Raw genomic sequence first — 16,939 nt, 5'->3', positions numbered from 1 at the left:
TGCTGTATTTATATGTGCCCACACCAGGTATATTTGCTCTTTCTAGTTTGCTGGCCACACGGTGCCCCAGACTACGTTTCCCCATAAGGGAGTGCAGAAGGCATCACCTGACAGGCAGAGACTGAAGAGACCTTAACAAGATGCTGCACTTGCAGCTGTGTTCTCAGCTAGGACAAAGACCCAACAGGCTTCCATTTCCTCACTGTGGGAATCCCTTCCACATGACCTGCCTCACAATGGCTGTGAGCCCAGAAGCTCACCTTTCTTTGTCTAACCAACCAATCTGAGATGAGGGGAGGGGGACTCATCCCAGGCTAATAAAGACACTTAAGACCCCGAGCGCTCTCCTGGTGGTGGTGGTGATTTTGGTGCCCACTGTAGGTGCACTGTCTGGTTTTGCGTGTCAACTTGACACAGGCTGGAGTTATCACAGAGAAAGGAGCTTCAGTTGGGGAAGTGCCTCCATGAGATCCAGCTGTGGGGCATTTTCTCAATTACTGACCAAGGGGGGGAGGGCCCCTTGTGGGTGGTGCCATACTTGAGCTGATGGTCTTCTGTTCTACCAGAGGGCAGGCTGAGCAAGCCAGAGGAAGCAAACTAGTAAGAAACATTCCTCCATGGCCTCTGCATCAGCTCCTGTGTCTTGACCTGCCTGAGTTCCAGTCCTGACTTCCTTTAGTGATGAACAGCAATGCAGAAGTGTAAGCTGAATAAACCCTTTCCTTCCCAACTTGCTTCTTGGTCTTGATGTTTGTGCAGGAATAGAAACCCTGACTGAGACAGTGGGAGTCTACTTCTGAGCCCCAGCCCCAGAGCTCATGCTTCAGTTTACCAACCTGCTCCACGTGCATCACCTCATGGTCTCTCTGACAGTTTGGTGAGATAGCATTCCTACTTTGCAGCCTACAAGACTGAAGCTCAGAGAGGGAAGTGGGTCAGTGGCTCAGCTGCTGTTTCCTATCTCCTGCCGAGTCAAAGCAGAGGAGAAAGGAAAAAAAAACCTGTTTGCTTAACAAGACACCGTACACAGGCAGAGCTTTTATTATCTGAGGGTACGAGCCAAAGGACAGGCTCACAGTTGTCAAGGAATCCCCACGAAGCGTCCTCGGTGAGCCACTGGGTGGTGACGTTAACATAATGACGTCAGAGGAGGTTACTGAGTGCTCACAATCTGTTGGCAACTGGACTCTTCATCAGGACCCAGGCTCAGAAAAGGCCCAGCTTCAAGGAGTCTGACTTGCATAGGCTGAACACTCCCATTTCTAGAAGCTCAAAAACCTCCTTTCTTATCTAAATGAGAGAAAAGAACAAAACAACAGAAAGGTTATGACCAAACAAAAGTAGACCTGGTGAACAAAGCTAACCCCCGGGGTCCCATGTATTTAGACAGCTGTTGTGGCCAGAATCACAGAGGACAGAAGTCCTAGGCAGAGGACAGAATCCATGTCTGATTCACAGTTGAAGATCACACAAGTAAAGTAAGAGAGAGTGCTGTGCAAAATATGAGTTTTATTAAAGTGCCCTTACATTTGCACCCATCCAGAAGAAAATGCCTATCATGCCTCACGGACTCCCAAGGGTGCTGTTGGAAGCCCAGATTCCATGCAAAGGCCCAATACAGGATTGAGATAACTGTTAATGGCAGGAATGTAACAAAAATGTCTATGATTACGACATGTTGATACTGTTACTGTGAATTATTCAGATTTAACATTATAATGGAAATCATGAAATCTGGCCTTGAGTCTGACAGCTAAGTATTTTCGTTTTTAAGACTATTCATGGATGCAGAGACAACTGTGTGTGTGTGTGTGTGTGTGTGTGTGTGTATGCACGCTCCTGCACACATGTGGGTGTATACATAGGAAACTAAGCCAATGTTTTTTTTACTTGAATTAATGCCTAATATAATTCACCAACCAATTATAATGAACTTTGTTTAGTGTGGGGAAGCAGTTTTATGTGGTAAATTAACTCACAGCATGCTTTAGAGGTATAACTCCAATCTTCTTTGATAGTAGTCCCAGTAGGTGATTGACAGCCTTGCTTATTATTATATAACCCTCCCCCCCCTCACACACATACCAGATTAGATTGAAAAATTGTTCCATGATAACGTGGTGGGTGGCAAAATAAAATTTCTACATTTTGAGGGCAGTGAACTGTTTTTCATAAATATACAGTGAGCTGTGCTGGGCCCACAAAGACATTTAGTCATTCAGTTTGAATCTACTGAGATACAAAAACCCTCTGCACAAAACGAAAACATCTTCTAAGTTATGTAGTAGGTTTTGTGGGAATGTGGATAAGCCAGCGATGATCAGCCCCTCTTCCCCATTTGGCCAAAAATGTCTATATAAGAGGGAATGGCAAAGATGGCTGCCTGCGTTGGGAGGGGCAGGGACAGGACGCATCCTCCAGATCGGCTGGCTTCTCTGAAGTACAGATGTGTTAGTGGGGCAGGAGCCATGGCCACACAACCAAGCTGATTCGGCGCCACACATGGACAGGATACCGTTACTCGTGAGCCGATGAGACGGCTCTATAGTAGTCACCTCAGCGCTAAAGACAGAAATGATTTCCAAAGCGAGAATGTGCTGGCTTCCCATGTCAAAGGCTTTATGACTGTGTTTGAACTCAAGGTTCAAATCGGAAAAGAAAAAAGATTAAAGGCAAGTGCTGATTACACAGTACCTCGGGAATGTCCATCATTCTCCTCAGCTTCTGATCTCTCCAGTTCCAGTCAAAAACCAGAAACTTTAAGGGGTTCAAATTAAGGCCATCTGAAAGACAGGGCAAGAGTCTTGGTAGTAAAGCCCTGACGACGTGAGCTTATTAAAATGGTTTTCATCTTCCTGGCTGTCTCACTTGCTGTCCTCTCCCCAGCCGGGAACCTCTGCACACGGACGCTTGCCTAATGGGAAACAGGTGCAGCCGCTCTCTGCCTGCTTCTGAGGACAGAGGAGCCACTCTGGTGACACCTGTCAGTCCTCAGGTGCTCCCTCCACTCATGAAGGGTGGACGCTGGGGTCTCCTTCCTGATGTGAGGACCCGCTTCTTGTGGCCCGCAGAGGAGCTGAGAGCGGCAGAGTCTGCAGGACTCTGAGGCAGTGGGGATGGGGAGAAGGATGAGGCTGGGGCGGGCCTTCGATGGAGCTGGTAAATCATGTAAGGACTGCACCCACTCTGCTCTAGGCTTTTCCCACAGCCTTTCCCTGTTCAGCCACACCCTCCCTGCCCCAGAGACTCCTTATGCCTTTTATAATTACAATACTTTTATTTCAAACACTCTCACTGGAATTCAGATAGGAAACTGGGGAAAGATAACAGGTTGATAGTCCTCCCATAAACGAGAGACCCCGTGCTGGGAAAAGATGACAGGGAAGCCCCCTCTTAAACGGAACCACCTTCACCCAGAGCTTTAAACACGCATCGACAAAAGAGCTTTCCTTCCTCGATGTCTGTTAAAAAGGCTACCAGAACCATAAAGCTACTGTGATGATCACTGTTTTATGCTTACTTTTAAAAAACTGTATAAAATTCAAATATCAATCCCAAAAGAATGGCAGACAATGTAATACATAGATATTACAAGTAAGAAGTAAATCAATTTCCTGGCAAGGAAAGTCCTCATAATACATATATTTAAGTGAGACACATATATTTATAATATAAAGTCTCTCTCTTTCTCTTTCTCTCTCACTCACACACACACACACAACAAATACATTGTAAACATGTGAGATACTACATGTTCTTTGCTTTAAAAAAGTATATAGTTATGTAGAAATAAGATTGAAAGGCAGTTCAATAGTTATAATTAATAAGAAATTATCATTAAAGTAACTTATTTTTTATCCACATCTTTCTTCTTTTTAAATTGCATTTATTTAGTATATGTATTTATGTGTGTATGTATGTATGTAAGCCTGTATGCTAAGGTAAGTATGGAGGTTAGAGAGGAACTTGGAGGAGTCAGTCCTTCTACCGTGAATTCCAGGAATCAATCCTTCTACCGTGAATTCCAGGAATCAAACTCAGAAGGCCAGGCTTGGAGGCAAGCCAGCCCCTTTACCACCTTAGCCATCTTGTCCACACCCTCGGTATCTTCTTGCTTTTCTCTCAGACTCATAGTCAGAAAGTCTCCATAAGTGCTAAATCAAATCACCCCAATTCTGAAGATAGTTTTACAGATGTCAGTGTTGTAGGTATCTCTTTTCATCATCCTAACAGTAACAAAATGAGTTATAAACACCTTATATGTATCCTAACACTATGGCTAATATATTTTAAACTATCTCTCCAATCAGATTCAGAAGTAAAAGCTTTCATTGATAACACAAATAATCAACAGCTCCTTAACATTATTTTTCTGTATGAAACAGTCTTTCATACTTTTGTGTTGTAACTCTGTAGAAATCTAATCAACAGCTTGGACAACTTCTCTTGGTCTGTCTCCCTCCTTCCCTTCCTTCCTCCTTCCCTGATCCTATTTTAAATCTAAAAGGGTCTTGTTAGTAGGTGGTGGGGGATCTGGTGACAGAAAAAGTCATTGGTCCCTCGGGAAAAGGCTCTGGAAGTAAGAAGCCCTGGCCCCAGACTGTAGGAGTCCCTTTTCTCATCCGAGGCTCTGTTTTCTCCCAGAGACACTGAGTCCTAGTAAGGATGCTAGGGATTAGTTAGACAGCACACACAAAGGACAGCCAGCATAACACCAGAGCTCAGAAACTGTGTGTCTCCATCTCCACCAGAGACCCCCGCTGTCTTAATTCTTTGCCATTTGCACAGACCCCAGCAGTCAGTGGGTCTAACTAGCTGCAGATTATTGTCCTCTGGAGAGGAATGGCAGGGGTTTTACATGACACTTCCTGATATAAATATAAAATAATTTAGATATAGATCTGACAGAAGACCAGGTCACATTACTATACTAAATAATTTGAAAATGAAGAATGAGATCAGTAAATTTGAACCAGTCTCCAGGCTCTCATGTGACTTTGGCAGCTCTGGTGGCAAGGGACAGAGGCCCTGATAGAGGTCAGCACAGGCAGCTCAGGGAGACTGTCTCAAAATATACAGCGAGAACTCAGGTGACAGGACTCAGTGGGGAACTGTTTGCCTAGCATGGGTGAGGTCTCAGATTCAATCTCCAGCACCTCAAACCCCCTCCCCTTCAAAAAAAAACCCCTGAAGGTCTCATAAGAACAGGTACTAACTAGGATTACATGTAGGTCAGCAGGTTTCTGGAATACTTTCTGTGCAAAGCACTAAAAGGGAAACATATGCTGGAGGAATATTCGGGAATATCCCTGTTTTAGCTATAGAAATGACGTTTTCATTTCAGACTTCCCTGTTATGACTAGAATAGGGGTCTCTGAGGATCAACCCTCATTTACCCAAGAAGGAAATACTCAGCATAGCGGGCCCTTTCAACTTCTTGGCTGATGGGTGGTGAAGCCTGTGTGGAGTCGCTCAGCACGCCAGCCACCGGAATCTGACCGTGTTTACTTGGACAAATGCATTTCAGTGGGCCACAGTCCTCCTCATCCCACAGCACCGCACAAGCGGCCTGGCTTCTGAGATCTGAGTTCCGCTTCCCACTGGGTGATTTACACAGAGGCCGGGCTTTTCTTTTTGTACGGCAAAGGTGTTTGTCCAGACTCTCGCAGGTAAGGCGAGGGGCTGGCTCTTAGCAGGATTCTCACCGTCCTCAGCTCATACCTTGTTTGACAAGTTCTTTGATTCTCCCCGGAGTCCCCACACCCAGGTGTGTCACACGCTTCTCCAGCAACTTTATCTGCTCCTGGACCTGAAGATGAAAGACAGGGAAGAAAAGGCAGAGTCACTAAGAAAGGGTAAACCAAAAAACCCCAAACAAACCAAATAGGGCCACTTTTTTTTTTTTTTTTTTTTTTTTAAAGAAAACTGGTCAATACCCAGGGAGCTGGGAATGAAAACTCAGCTTCTGTTCAGGAGTGGAGCAAGGCAGAGAGCGCGACTGTATAGGTCAAGGGGGTCACGCGGACACATGAAATGCAGAGGAAACCTGAATTGCTGTTAGCTGTCATATCAAGAATGGATAAAGGACAATGAAGAGGTGGGAAGAGGTCCTGGGTGCCACTGGGGACCACTTACCTCTTCCCAGAACTACAGGCCCTTGCTTACCTTTATGTGTTTTGCAAATAATTTCATAACTTTGGCATCTCCTCTGAATGCTGTCAGAGACCTAAAGTAAAGGTATGAATTAATGCATTTAATAGATGGTAACAGCTTACTCATTTAAGAATGCACTATTTACAGATTATAGCTTACCACTCAAAACACTGTTCTAGATGTGGACAGTCATGTTTATATCTACATACAAGAAGATCTTTAGGCAAGTCTGTCTCTGCAGTGAACTTGGAGTGGGCTGTCAGGCACAATGACCCGTGTGTGAAATCACTCCAGAGGCTGAGGCAGGTGGATTGTAGTTATATAAACACCAGACTAGGCGACAGAGCAAGATGCTATCTCAAAAACGCATAGGAAATGGGGGAGCCATTTGTTCAGGGCCACATCTGGGCCCGCTTCTGGGTCCAGCCCAAGTTCAGCCTGCCTTGGCCTCTTTGCGGTATCAAACATGTGTGTCTGCCGTTCTCTAAACAGAATTTCTGTGTTTCAGGTGTGTGGCAGAAATACATATCTTGTGTATTTCTGCATAATGTCTAAAAATAAAAATTGGTCACAAGAGGAAACCTTGGAGCAGCAACCTCTGCCATGGCCTGGGGACGCTGGGGTGGCCAGAGAAGCACAGGAAGGACCCACCCGGGGGGAGGGGCCAGACAGAGAAGCACAGGAAGGGCCCACCCAGGGGGAGGGGCCAGACAGAGAAGCACAGGAAGGGCCCACCCAGGGGGAGGGGCCAGACAGAGAAGCACAGGAAGGACCCACCTGGGGGGAGGGGCCAGACAGAGAAGCACAGGAAGAACCCACCTGGGGGAGGAGCCAGACAGAGAAGCACAGGAAGGACCCACCCCGGGGGGAGGATACAGGCCTGTAGACCCTGAGCCACGGGCACAGGGGATCAGGCAGGAGAGAGGCGATTCTTTGGAGGCGGCTGTGAGGACTGAGGGGAACTGGGCCCTGAAGGGGTCGGTTGTTTAACCAGCTACTAAGATGAGAGGTTATGGGCCCAGCGTGGAGTGTTTTTGAAGACACCAAACATCTATATTTTTATATGTACGATGAACTGAAAATCACTCTGTCTATCAACACACACAGACACAGACACACACACACACACACCTCCAAGTCTTTTCAGGGCCGTGTCTCTACCCAAGACTGTTCTTGAACCTGTTATGCTGGCTGTCACACTTGCAGTCACCCTGCTGCACACTCCCAAGTGCTGGGATCACGGCGGGCAGCACTTCCTTTCAACATTTTAGGGCCAGAGTGCGATAGTCTAGGTTCAGCCTAGGCTGTTGGCTTATAACATCTGCTATGTAGACAAGGTTGTCGTCCATTTAGTTCTAGGTATTCAACAGTTTGGATCTATCTACATCAATTAAGACGATCAGTTCTGAGTGTCCAGGCTGGTCTGCTGATCTTAGAGGACAGGCTTTCTGAGGACTGTTGTGACAGTGGGGCCTCAGACTTGACAAACAGTTGCTCTGTGAACAGCTAGACTACAGCATCTGCTCGCTATGCTGTTTGACAGATGACATTAGTGACAATGACACTATGTCACCCTGGGACCAGTTTTTATTTTTAAAGTTGAACTCACAGGATGCCATGGAGCTGGGCACTGAATTTTGTCAGCACAGTCTGTCCACAGAGGTTGGACCCATCTCTACAACCTAAAAGGCTTTATGGAAGGGCTCAGTGAGCTCCAGTTCCAGCTGGTTTCATCGGATTTTCTGATGTTTCTTGTTTTCGTCTTTATTTTAACCACCTGTTTTTCATTTCATGTGTTTCTGTGTGTCACCAAAAATTCTGTTTTGAGTTAAAGTGGGTATAATGAACAAATAAGTTTTTAGTTAAGATTTAGATGCTGAAGATAGGGACGTCACTTTCCTTAATATGTCATTATGTTTTGAGAAACATTGTTGACCAGGGGAATGTATTGATATGCAAGATGGTGAGACATACACAATTCACTTTGTATTTCAAGAAAATCATTAATTACACATAAGCATTTTCCATCGCAAGGTTAACAAGGAAAACAACAGGAATTATGGCAATCAAGGGACCAGAAGTCCTTCTGATAGAATTACTCAACATTGGTCTTTGTGAGAAGGCTTTTTTTTTGTGTGCTTGTTCAAATGACACTTTGTACTTCATTTAACCTTGAAATGGAGCATAATAGAGCCTTGGACAGCTGGTAAATGAAATGTGACCACACAGTGTTTTTATGCCCCTTAGAAAGGGATTTATATCGAGTAGAAGCTCAAATCAATCTGACAGCTTATTGTGAAGAGGTCACAGGCAGGCCAGGCTCTGTCATTAGCATCTCAGTTTGCAGTGGGTTCTGTAGTGTCCTGTAGACTGGGTTGCTGAAGATCAGTTATGTTTGGAGCAGATGTGCCTGAACATTTTGCTTTACTGGGGAATGTGGGGTATGGTTTAATGTGTGTGCTGAGGTGGAGAAAGCTGAGTTTGAAGGACTTGTAAAGTTTAACAACTTCTTTTCTAAAAACGTGATTCGATTAGTTCATCTAGAAAAACAGATGTTAAATCACCGTGCAGTCCCCACACTTACACCTAGGGTACTTAACAAGCTCCTGTTTCAAGACAGACTTCCTTTGTTTTGTCTCCTGTTAAAGCCTGGCTCCCAGACAGGGCTTGTTCCTGTAAGTGCCACCTACTATGTCTGCCCTGTGGAAGCTGAGTGTTACACAGGTCCAGTGCAAGGGTTTTTTTTGTTTATTCTTCAAGAATTCAGTAAATGAAGACACCCGTGAAAGCCCTTAATAAAGCACCAACTAACCTTTAATATATATATATATTTTTTTCTTTACATTTTTGGTCTCTTTGGAATTTATCTTGGTAGAAGGGGTAAGATATGAATCCAACATTATTTTTCCAGATGGCTAATCAGTTGTTCAACAGAGTTGTTTAACAGTCTGTCTTCCTCTGCTGATTTCTTATTTGTCACCTCTTATGTACACTACTTTGTCATAAGCACCGGGGCCTGTTTCACATGTGGCAGTCCCAGACACTGTGCACTGCTGAGACTCTGTAATTCATGGACTGATAGTCTGGAAGGGATGGGCCTCTTCTAAGTGGTCTTTTGTAACCCTCTGTCTGCCATTTTAGTTGTATGTTTTTGTAAAAGTTTAAAAATAGTCGATCTAGTGAAACAGAACAAATTTTCTTGGAGTTTTACTTGAAACCTGTGAACTCTGTGGATGATCCCAAGTAGAGCAGGCAGAGTTACAACACCGAGTCCTCTCCTGAGAGTCTGGTACTCACTTGACTCTAAGAGTGTTTCCATCCCATGATGCTTCCTTTATATTGGTTTGGTAAGATCGTTCCCTGGTACCCCGCCTTTCCTTGTCATTTTGAGTTGGACTGTTCCATTTGCTTCCTGGTGTTTGGCTTAGTGCCCTCTCATTGCTTTCAGTGTTGCCCTGCACAGTGTGGTTCTCTACACGGCAGTGTAAGTGGGCCTCTAAAATGGCTCGGAGCACGCCTCTGCCCCAAACGCTCCCATGGCGTCCTACCTTCGGGCTCACTGCTCAGTAAGCTTTTTTAGCTCTGCCCTTGGCTTCATTTAAGTCTCTGCACTCATACCATCCCCCTTTAAGAGCGCCATTCATGCCTATCTCACCGCACACCGTACTTCTCTTTACTAATGTACTAACAGAATACCAATCCCATAGGGCAAGGGCTCTGCTTTCCTCGTTGCACACAGAATATCCAGGCTGGCAAGCATCAGTTCTTCTGAGAACACTAGGAGACACAACTGGAGAGACTTCTCACCTGATGAGCTCCAGCGCTCGGATGGCGGAGCTGCAGAGGACCAGCATCAGGACTGACTTCTTCTCGTTGTGGGTTTTCCGAAGTTTTACCCACTTAGGACAGACTGAAACACAGACCACAAAAACCATTTTGAACACAGCAAATTAGCAATGCCAATGGTGGATATTCTCCAACTGTTTATTTCTTAGTGCATGAGAATATAAAAAACAAGCACTGATTGTTTTTACATTTTTTTGCTACTTTAGAAAGCAGATAAAACTTATGTTTAATGCTTGAAGACAATGTTGACCAACCTGAAAATTCTCATTCAATTATGTTAGATTTTAGTTTAGTGTAGCTTATTTTGCTTGTTTGTTTAAAGACAGAGCACAGCTCTAGCTGGCTTGGAACTCATAGAAATCCATCTGCCTGAGATTAGAGGCACAAACCACCACTCCCAGCCTGTGCTAAATTTTAAAGAGATATCCTGCGTGACCTAAAATAGGGCAGGGAATAAATAATAACTCAAAGCCATTATTTAATATTATACTTATTAAATAGGCTTAGAATTTTTAATAATTTTAAGTTTTTATGCCAGGATATTATTCCTACTGTAATTCAGGTTTTTCATTCGAGACGTTAAATTCTGAGAAATGTATAATGAACCTGAACTGGGTATTATCCTAACACTGAAAGGCTGAAAGAAGACAGTTGATCTCTCTACCTAAGTCACTACATTGCTAGAAACAAATAAATGATATTGTGATATGAATAATCTAGTTTTTTTCTAGTAGTATACAATATAAACTAAGATATCAAATCAGATTGGTTGTAATAGATGGGTGTGGATTCTGAACATATAAACAGAACTTGAAGTTCTCACAGCTGTTAAAGACCACGAGGTTCAGTTTCCTGAGCATTCAAAAGACAAGGTCAAGTTCAAGGATTATTCAGAGGAGGTGCTAGGTCAGGATGCCACTTTCTGGACTCCTAGACTAGTATAATATAATGTTAATATACAATATAATATAATATAATATAATATAATATAATATAATATAATATAATATAATATAATATAATATATCTAATATATTAAAACACAAATGGGGCCCAAACCCAGAGCAAAACAGGAATACATTTAAGCATTAAAACTGTACATCAAGTAACGTGCATGGTAGTGTGGCCTATATTCTCAGCACATGAGAAGCTGAGGCAGGGGAATTATGAGTTTGAGGCTATCCTAGGCTACAGAGCATGACTGAGAAAAAAAAAGACACTAGCACCAAATCCACCTCCACTTAGGCTAAAACTTTAGTTTTAAATGTTGTACAATGTTTTTGTTTTAATTTAGAGAGACAAACCTTATTTATTTCTTTCAGGTTTTTGAGTTTCCCTATGTAGCTTTGAACACGTGTTGATCTTCCTGCACCGAACTTCAATCCTTTTCTGTTTTAGAACAATGACCTGCTGAATAATTTTTTAAAAAATCAGACTTGACTTACTTTCTTTTAGGTATGAAGAGAGGCTGTGAGTCAAATCATTGGCCTTGAGGAAGCAAGAGTCTAGACAGGGAGAAAGACGCTTGGTAAGAGCTTTGCAAACACACGCCAAGCAGACTAACTGTGAACTGTGCATTCTTACACAGATTCTAAAGCTCAGTCCCCCGGAGGCTCACTATTTAAAATGTTATTTAAGAGAGCAGAGGTAACAACAACAGGCTCTGTTTTCTGGTTTAGAATATTTTATTTCTATTTTTATATTTTTATTGAAAATGTAATCACCTCACTTTTCCTCCTCCTTCTCTCTCCTTCAGCTTCCTCTCTCTCTTCCCCCTCCTCCTCTCTCCTTCAGCTTCCTTTCTCTCCCTCCAACCCCTACCACACCCCACCCTCAAACTAACAGCCTCTTTGTTATTTTTATTATTACACACAAATGTGCACAATTACATGCATATAACCTGTTGAGCACATTTTTGTTATTTGTGTATATGTGGGGCTGGCCACTATGCCTGGGCCACTGAGGCTCATCCCTGGGATAGGCACTTTGAACTCTAGAAGAGTGAAGTGAAAGCGTTGCATGTCATTTGCAGATAGATGGAGCGTATTACATTTGATATCCATGAAGAGGCAGTATGCAAAGGAATGGTGAAGTGCTGAGGTATTCGAGTGAACCTCAGATCCATTAGTTATCCAGGACCTGACACGCCAGGGAGGGACCGTCAGAAGAATGACCAGTATTAGAAGGCAGTGAGAGTTATGGAGAATGTGGGGTAATGGTAACACTTGCCAACTGCAGGAAGAACTGTCCCCTGGAAAACCTACTTTAGAAAATAATAATATTAAGATTATATGCTCTGTGATCCCCTGATGTATTTTCTGGATAAACAAGGGCAGGAAGTTTTTGGTGTGTGTTGTAAGTGGATACACAAAAAGATTAATTTTGGCAATATTTATGATCTTGGGTTGTGGGAAGCCATACAGGTGTCCACATGAGGGAAGCTGGGTGAGTGCTTTGTGACAGGTGGAAGGGCTGGAAGACTGGAGGGCTGTGTAGCATCTCAGATGACTGAGATGTGCACAAGGCCACATCTGGAACATCTGGTGATGTGAAGAAACAGAATGAGTGGGTCTACAAATGTAGTTTAGATAAGAATAACAATATATATACTATGTAACATGGTGTGGAAGAATACATTTATAAAAACATATAGCCACTAGTTAGAGGAAATGCTTATGGGGAAGGGTACTAGTATAGGTTTTGAAAGGGTGGGAATAATGTATCAAAATATAACACAATTCAACATAGCTGTAAAATAGAATGTAACAGACCAGAATAAAAAGGACCTTTATTGCCCCGAGACAGCCATGGAATATGTAACAAGTCTCTGTGTGACTATAAGAGTGTTAGGGAGGGAAGCATTACCAATGTAAGTTTGACATTTGTATTGTGACCCAATACACAGAACTCATATAATACTTGCAGAGTTGTTGCAGAGGCAGGGAGCCCTTGAAAACCTTTAAACTTATAGTTCTCCCAGATGAGACAAGATCAGACTCATCTGGAGAGGTTTACTCAGAGTAGAGTGGGGACGCACTCCCCTGGGTTGAGTCCCTTGAAGGTGGCTTATGTTGCTGGGTGAGATGGTTGCAGCTAGCCTAGTCAGGGTCACTGATATAAACCAAACCAGCTCTCAGAAGACAGCAGAGGTTAATTAGCCCCCAGTGTCTTTGGTCTGGAAATCCCTAATTAAGTTCCCACATGTAAGATGTTAGCAGTGTACAGCACAATTAACAGTAATTAAGAGTACGTGTTCCTGCCTTTCAGACACAAACCTCAATGAAAATCAAGTCAGACACTTGACAAACTGATTTGGAACAATACTTTCACATTCATACCCCTTCTTTAACTGATTCTGGACAATGAACGGCATTTCTATCTCTTCAGCTAACATGGCCCTTACCCCTGGAGGCTGGTCTTGGTCTTCATGTGGTGATCAGGGCCTTTTCTCTGAAACCTTCTCATATGCCTTAATTGACTATGCCTCAAGAAGTCATCTTTTAGCTGAAAACAAAGCCTGTTCTTCCTGGCTCTTTCTAACATACCCCCGTCCCACTCCCACCTCCCATAACATCCACAAGTCCACCATCTTATCCAGTTGTGCTACGGAGCTTTAAAACAATAACATAACCCAGATTTATTACGGAACTCAGCTGAATCCCAAGGATTTCTTTTAACCTTCAGCTCTTTATTCTGCAGAGGATTCAAGGTTTATTGATGTTCTCTGAGGTCACAGAATAGGAAACTGAGTCTGAGTAAAAACTAGACATCAGCCTCAGGTTGACCAGAGCCTCTGTGACACAGTGGCTCTGCTTAGAGCAGCCAGGACACAGCTCTCACATCAGTGGAGCAGCCCTGTGAGCTCAGTCAGCATTAGAGTCCCTGTTTATATGTAAGTGTTCCAGTTCCCCAGAGGGCAACTGTCCTGGAAAAGCACAGGGGTCCTCCTTGTGCTATCCCCATAGAGCACTTAATAAACAGCCCAGAAGAATTGTAACTATGCAGGGAACAGGCTGCTCTTCAGCTTCTCAGGATTCTAGAAAGCATAAAGCTGGAATGGAGTCAGCCACTGTTGACCTCTTCCCAACGTGGCACTAGCTGTGTCCTGTAGTCTGGAAACAGCTTATCTGCAGCAGAGGTGCCAAAGCCCCTTATAGCTGGCTTTCAGGATAACATCTGTTTTCTCCTATCCCTGGAGAGGAAGGAGCCTATGGATGCATCGCCACCTAAAAGCTCAGAGTAGCGACTTCACTTGTGCAGTATTTTCTTACTCTAAGTCAGGCAACAGACCTCAAACTCTAGCTGCTTCTGTGAAAATGGAGAATTCTGTCACCCGTTTAGCTAGTTGGCCTGAAAGAGTCTGGGATACAACCTGAATACTATTTTACAATTGAAACCCCACAACAACAAAACTAAAATACTTAATTAACAAAGATTTGAAAAATTTTTTTTTGGAGATATAGAGTGTTTGCTTTATAGCCCAGACTAGACTCAAACTTGTGATCCTAATGTGTTGGTCTCTGGAGTTCTGGGATTCAGGACCCACCCTAACAGGCTTACCAAGGTTAAAGTTCATATTTATAGGAAGAGTCAACAAAGTATTCCACACCAATACTTTTTAAATGTGTGAAAGGTCCTTTTGTAAGTTTAATAGCTTATCTTCATCAGAGACATTCACCCCTTGATGCATCTGATAAGATTCTGTACTGAATAATTAATGTTTTCAGTAAAAGATAAATTACACTCACAAATCTTAGTATTCAATTGTGCAAATACATTTTTAATATACAAAATAACTAACTAACAGTTAAAACCATCTAGATGGAGGAACGAGAAATAAGAGTGTGGAAAGGGTATACATTTCTAGTGTGGAGAGCCAGGCTACAAAACAGTTAAGAAAAACTGTACTGGTTTATTCCTTAGGAAGACGGAAGCCTGGCTGTACCTGGTAGGTGCAGTTCATCTAATTCAATCACGGAACGGCTGCTGCTGTAATGGTCCCTGATCAGCTTCTGAAGGTCCTCAGGAGTCCCTGGTTTGGGCTCTGATTTTGCAAGAATATCAGAAATTTTCTTCTAAAACAAGAGAAGAAAATAGAAAGCAGAGCACTAGACTTTAGACTGGCACGTGGGATAGGTTCATTTCTCTGGCATTTAAACGGCACGTAGCTTTTGGTGATATCTGAGTAAGAACTGGAGTTTAAAAAAATCCCCCTGGGAAGCATCACTGAATACTTCTTAGACACAGTGAGTGCTTGAAAAATGAAGAGATGATCTAGTGTGCTCTTTGTAATGTCTGGTCTGCATCTTTTAGAAGTGAAATTTTTCCACTCAGCCCAAAATATTTTCTGTTAAAAGTCTCAGAAGTCTCCCATGCAAGTACTAAGCAGACCCATCCCTGCTTAGCTTCTGAGATCAGAGGAGATCGGGCATGTTCAAGTGCTTGCTGACAGGAGCCTGATACAGCTGTCTCCTGAGAGGCTCAGCCAGAGCCTGACAAATATAGAGGTTGCTCACAGCCAACCATTAGACTGAGCACGGGGTCCCCAATAGAGGAGTTAGAGAAAGGACTGAAGGAGCTGAAGGGGTTTGCAGCCCCATAGGAAGAACAACAATATCAACCAACCAGAGCTCCCAGGGTCTAATACACCAACCAAGGAGTACACGTGGAGGGACCCATGGCTCCAGCAGCATATGCAGCAGAGGATGGCCTTGTTGGATATTGAATGGAGGAGAAGCCCTTGGTCCTGAGAAGGCTCGATGCCCCAGTGTAGGGGAATGCCAGCACAGGGTAGAGGGAGTGGGTGGGTTGGTGAGCAAGGGGGCAGGGGGATGGGATAGGGTGTTTTGGGAGGGGAAACCAGGAAAGGGGATAATATTTGAAATGTAAATAAATAAAATATCTAATAAAAAAGTCTTAGAAGTCTTGTTCTCTGGAAACTTCTTTTTTACTCTTATACTATCTATATTATTGAAAGAGCAGGATTTGGAGAACTTCCTGTGCAAGCTTAGATGTAGAGTCTCAGGCTGGACTTCTGCAGATTGAGCTGAGCATGGGCCTCCCTGACAACTGGACCCGGCTTCTGGTCTAGGAGACTCCTAAGCCCCCACAGAGGCACAATACAACACATGTCACATGTCGTTTAATGTGGACTTCTCTGTATAGAGCTTTCATTATTATATGTGTCCAATACAGGGAGGCAAGATTGTCCATTTTTATCATAAATTTGTAATGATTCTTCAAAGACCCAGAAAGAGTCATTCCTTCCCACTCCTTTGCCCCAATATCCTCATTTCTACAACACTGTCAGAACCATTCAAGGTTCCATCAAAGGTGTCAACCTACCAGGGACACCTCGGTTAGCACCATAAGTTAGCATGACCTTAGCCAAGCTAAACTATCTAGACCTCTGACCTTGGACCTTCAGAACCTAAGGCTCCCTGAGGCCCAGAGGGATTGAACATTCAAAGTGAAGTCAAGGACTTTTCTAAGGGCCTGCCAAACCTCAGTCAATCTGGCGCATTCCCAACTTCCTATTTGGCCATTTGTGAGACAAGAAACCATAGTCTGTGTGCTGCTCCTTTCTGAACACCTGCTGTTAAATAGCTAACTGGCTGAGACCCCCATTTCTCTCATCCCAAGCATTTCCTCCTGTGACCTCAGCAGCACACCCTGCTTGGCAGGGGGCAAACCACACGCTGTTCTCACAACTGTGGTAAAAAGGAAAACTAACTAGAAAGTCTGTACAGGAGTAAGAGGCTTCTCTGTGTGCAGAGACATCTTGAAGAGGAAGGGGGAGCAACTGCCTTAACTTGGCCTGGATTGGAGTTAGAAATACTTTTCGGTGCCTTCATGTGCTGTTTTCTTTCCGTTATTACTTGAGCAGAAGGTTTAAAGAACGGAATGAATGAGAAAAGGAGGCTGGTGATTGACTCTCTTG

At 43.6% G+C, this 16,939-nt stretch overlaps 1 protein-coding gene across 3 annotated transcripts in view; it reads right to left on the bottom strand.

Moving 5' to 3' along the window:
• Positions 1–1,025: 1,025 nt before the first annotated feature.
• Positions 1,026–16,939, bottom strand: part of Cmss1 (cms1 ribosomal small subunit homolog) — a 311,896-nt gene continuing 295,982 nt past the window's right edge. For all 3 annotated transcript variants that reach the window (XM_052159233.1, XM_052159234.1, XM_052159235.1), the window contains 7 exons: positions 14,945–15,074; positions 11,445–11,504; positions 9,961–10,063; positions 6,166–6,226; positions 5,722–5,809; positions 2,695–2,783; positions 1,026–1,290 (listed from right to left, as the gene is read on the bottom strand). In XM_052159233.1, coding sequence (XP_052015193.1) covers positions 1,207–1,290; positions 2,695–2,783; positions 5,722–5,809; positions 6,166–6,226; positions 9,961–10,063; positions 11,445–11,504; positions 14,945–15,074 — 615 coding nt within the window. In that variant the 3' untranslated portion in view covers positions 1,026–1,206. The remainder of the gene's footprint in view (positions 1,291–2,694; positions 2,784–5,721; positions 5,810–6,165; positions 6,227–9,960; positions 10,064–11,444; positions 11,505–14,944; positions 15,075–16,939) is intronic.

This window comes from Apodemus sylvaticus, chromosome 15 (assembly GCF_947179515.1).
Source record: "Apodemus sylvaticus chromosome 15, mApoSyl1.1, whole genome shotgun sequence".
Classification (NCBI taxonomy): domain Eukaryota; kingdom Metazoa; phylum Chordata; class Mammalia; order Rodentia; family Muridae; genus Apodemus; species Apodemus sylvaticus.
This window is presented reverse-complemented; position numbering and strand designations above follow the sequence as displayed.